Source organism: Myotis nattereri (genome assembly GCF_964212035.1).
Source record: "Myotis nattereri genome assembly, chromosome: 19".
Lineage (NCBI taxonomy): Eukaryota > Metazoa > Chordata > Mammalia > Chiroptera > Vespertilionidae > Myotis > Myotis nattereri.
The window spans coordinates 1824771-1826849 of NC_138095.1; the positions used below are offsets into that span (position 1 = coordinate 1824771).

A 2079-nucleotide genomic window follows, 5' to 3' on the forward strand; every position below is an offset into this window, starting at 1 on the left:
TAAAGCACCTGGCAAATAAAGTGCTCTGCAGGTTCTGAAAATGCCCAACACATCGCACATAAAGAGCTTCAGTTATTTGTTCAAATTTGTCAGGACTGTTTAGACAGGCTAAGTTTAGTTGATTTGCTTTTTAAAAATAATCTTTCATAAATGCCCTTTACAAATAAGAATGCATATATGTGGGGCGTGTGATACAAATAAGAATTGTCAGCATCTTTTCCACATAATTTCAGGCTGTAAAGTACCAATGTATCCAATAAGAATTCTAATGGGGAACCCAATTTTTAAAAAATCATTTTAAGTTTACTAGTAGAGACATTTTTAGTACTTTACTAATTATTCATCTCCACATTCACATTCTGTGTATTTTCTCTTGGTCAACAAACTGATTCCAATTATTTAAGTTATCCCACCATGTAAAGAGAAAAGCCTCTGCAATACATTGAAACCATGGAGTTATCTTAATTTCGCCGCTGGCTGCCTTTTTCAGCATTTTTTCCACCTCTTCCTTTGACACATAGCAATAGCTTTTAATCTCATTGGGGTCTGGATCCAAAGTCACGTTATTTCTCACAAACAAAATGTAATCAATTTCGTGTTCTCCCCAGATACCATCAGACGGAGCCTTGTAGTGAATTCTCGTCAGGTAATTAATTTCTTCTGGAGGAACCTGTTCCGTGGGAATTCCCAATTCAGCCTTTAAATGCCTCTGTGCTGCTCGCCTTACTCCAACTGCATCATTTTCTTCAAGCTCTCCTGGGTTACTTAAGAGATGACTACAACAAGTATTGGTAAAACAAACTGGAAAGGTAATTTTAGCATCTGATCTCTGCTGTAGCAGGAGCTTATTTTCAGTGTTGAATAAGAAGATACTAAAAGCTCGATGCAATAAACCTTTCTCAATGTTTTCATTCAGATGACAACTCTTTTTGGTCTCAGCCCCAATTTTATTGTCATTTTCATCAATAAGAATACGCATCTCTGCCAGGAGCTGAACCTGTTGCTCATCAAGATGGTCAGTGCTTATTTCAGGCATCGTGACAGAATGTTCGACCTGTCCTAGAATCCTGAGGTGCCGACAGTCCGCGGGCTGTCACTCTTCTGCCCATTTTTTAATTGGATTGTTTGTCTTCCTATTGTTGAGTTGTATGAGTTCCTTATATATTTTGTAAATTAACCCCTTATCAGATGTATCATGGCAAATATGTTCTCCCATGCAGTGGGCTCTCTGGTCATTTTGATGGTGGTTTCTTTTGCTGGGCAGGAGCTTTTCATTTTGATGTAGTCCCATTTGTTTATCTTCCCCTTTTTCTCTCTTGCCCTAGGAAATGTATCAGCAAAAATTCTGCTATGAGAGATGTCTGAGATTTTGCTGCCTATGTTTTCTCCCAAGATTTTTATGGTTTCATGTTTTACATTTAAGTCTTTTATCCATTTTGAGTTTATTCTTGTGTAAGGTGTAAGTAGGTAGTCTAGTTTTATGTTTTTTCACATGTCTGTCCAGTTTCCCAAACGATTTGTTGAAAAGACTTTACTCCATTATATGCTCTTTACTCCATTGTATGCTCTTGTCTCCTACGTCAAATATTAATTGACTGTAATGGTGTGGGTCAATTTCTGGGGTCCCTGTTCTGATCCATTGGTCAATATGCCTGTTCTTGTGCCAGTACCAGGCTGTTTTGGTTATAATGGCTTTGTAGTAAAGTTTGGTATCCAGTATTGTGATCCCTCAAGCTTTGTTCTTCTTTATCAAGATTGCTGCAGCTATTTGGGACCTTTTATGGTTCCATATAAATTTTTGGAGTATTTGTTCTAGTTCTGTTAAGTATGCACTTGGTATTTTAATAGGGATTGCATTGAATCTATAGATTGCTTTGGGTAATATAGACATTTTAAAGATGTTAATTCTTCCAATCAATAAACATTGTATATGTTTCCATTTGTTTGGATCATCCTCTACTTATTTTTTCAATCTTTTATAGTTTTTCAAGTACAGGTCTTTTGCTCCTTGGTTAATTTTATTCCTAGGTATCTTTTTTTTTTTTTTAAATATATTTTATTGATTTTTTACAGAGAGGA

The 2079-nt window shown here is 36.1% G+C and overlaps 1 protein-coding gene across 1 annotated transcript; it reads right to left on the reverse strand.

Annotated features, from left to right (window-relative positions):
- Positions 1-352: 352 nt before the first annotated feature.
- Positions 353-1036, reverse strand: LOC308534889 (isopentenyl-diphosphate Delta-isomerase 1-like; the record flags this gene model as incomplete). The annotated part of the gene is made up of 1 exon (XM_081113530.1): positions 353-1036. The coding sequence occupies one exon, from the start codon at positions 1034-1036 to the stop codon at positions 353-355; it is 684 nt and encodes a 227-aa protein (XP_080969656.1).
- Positions 1037-2079: the final 1043 nt, after the last annotated feature.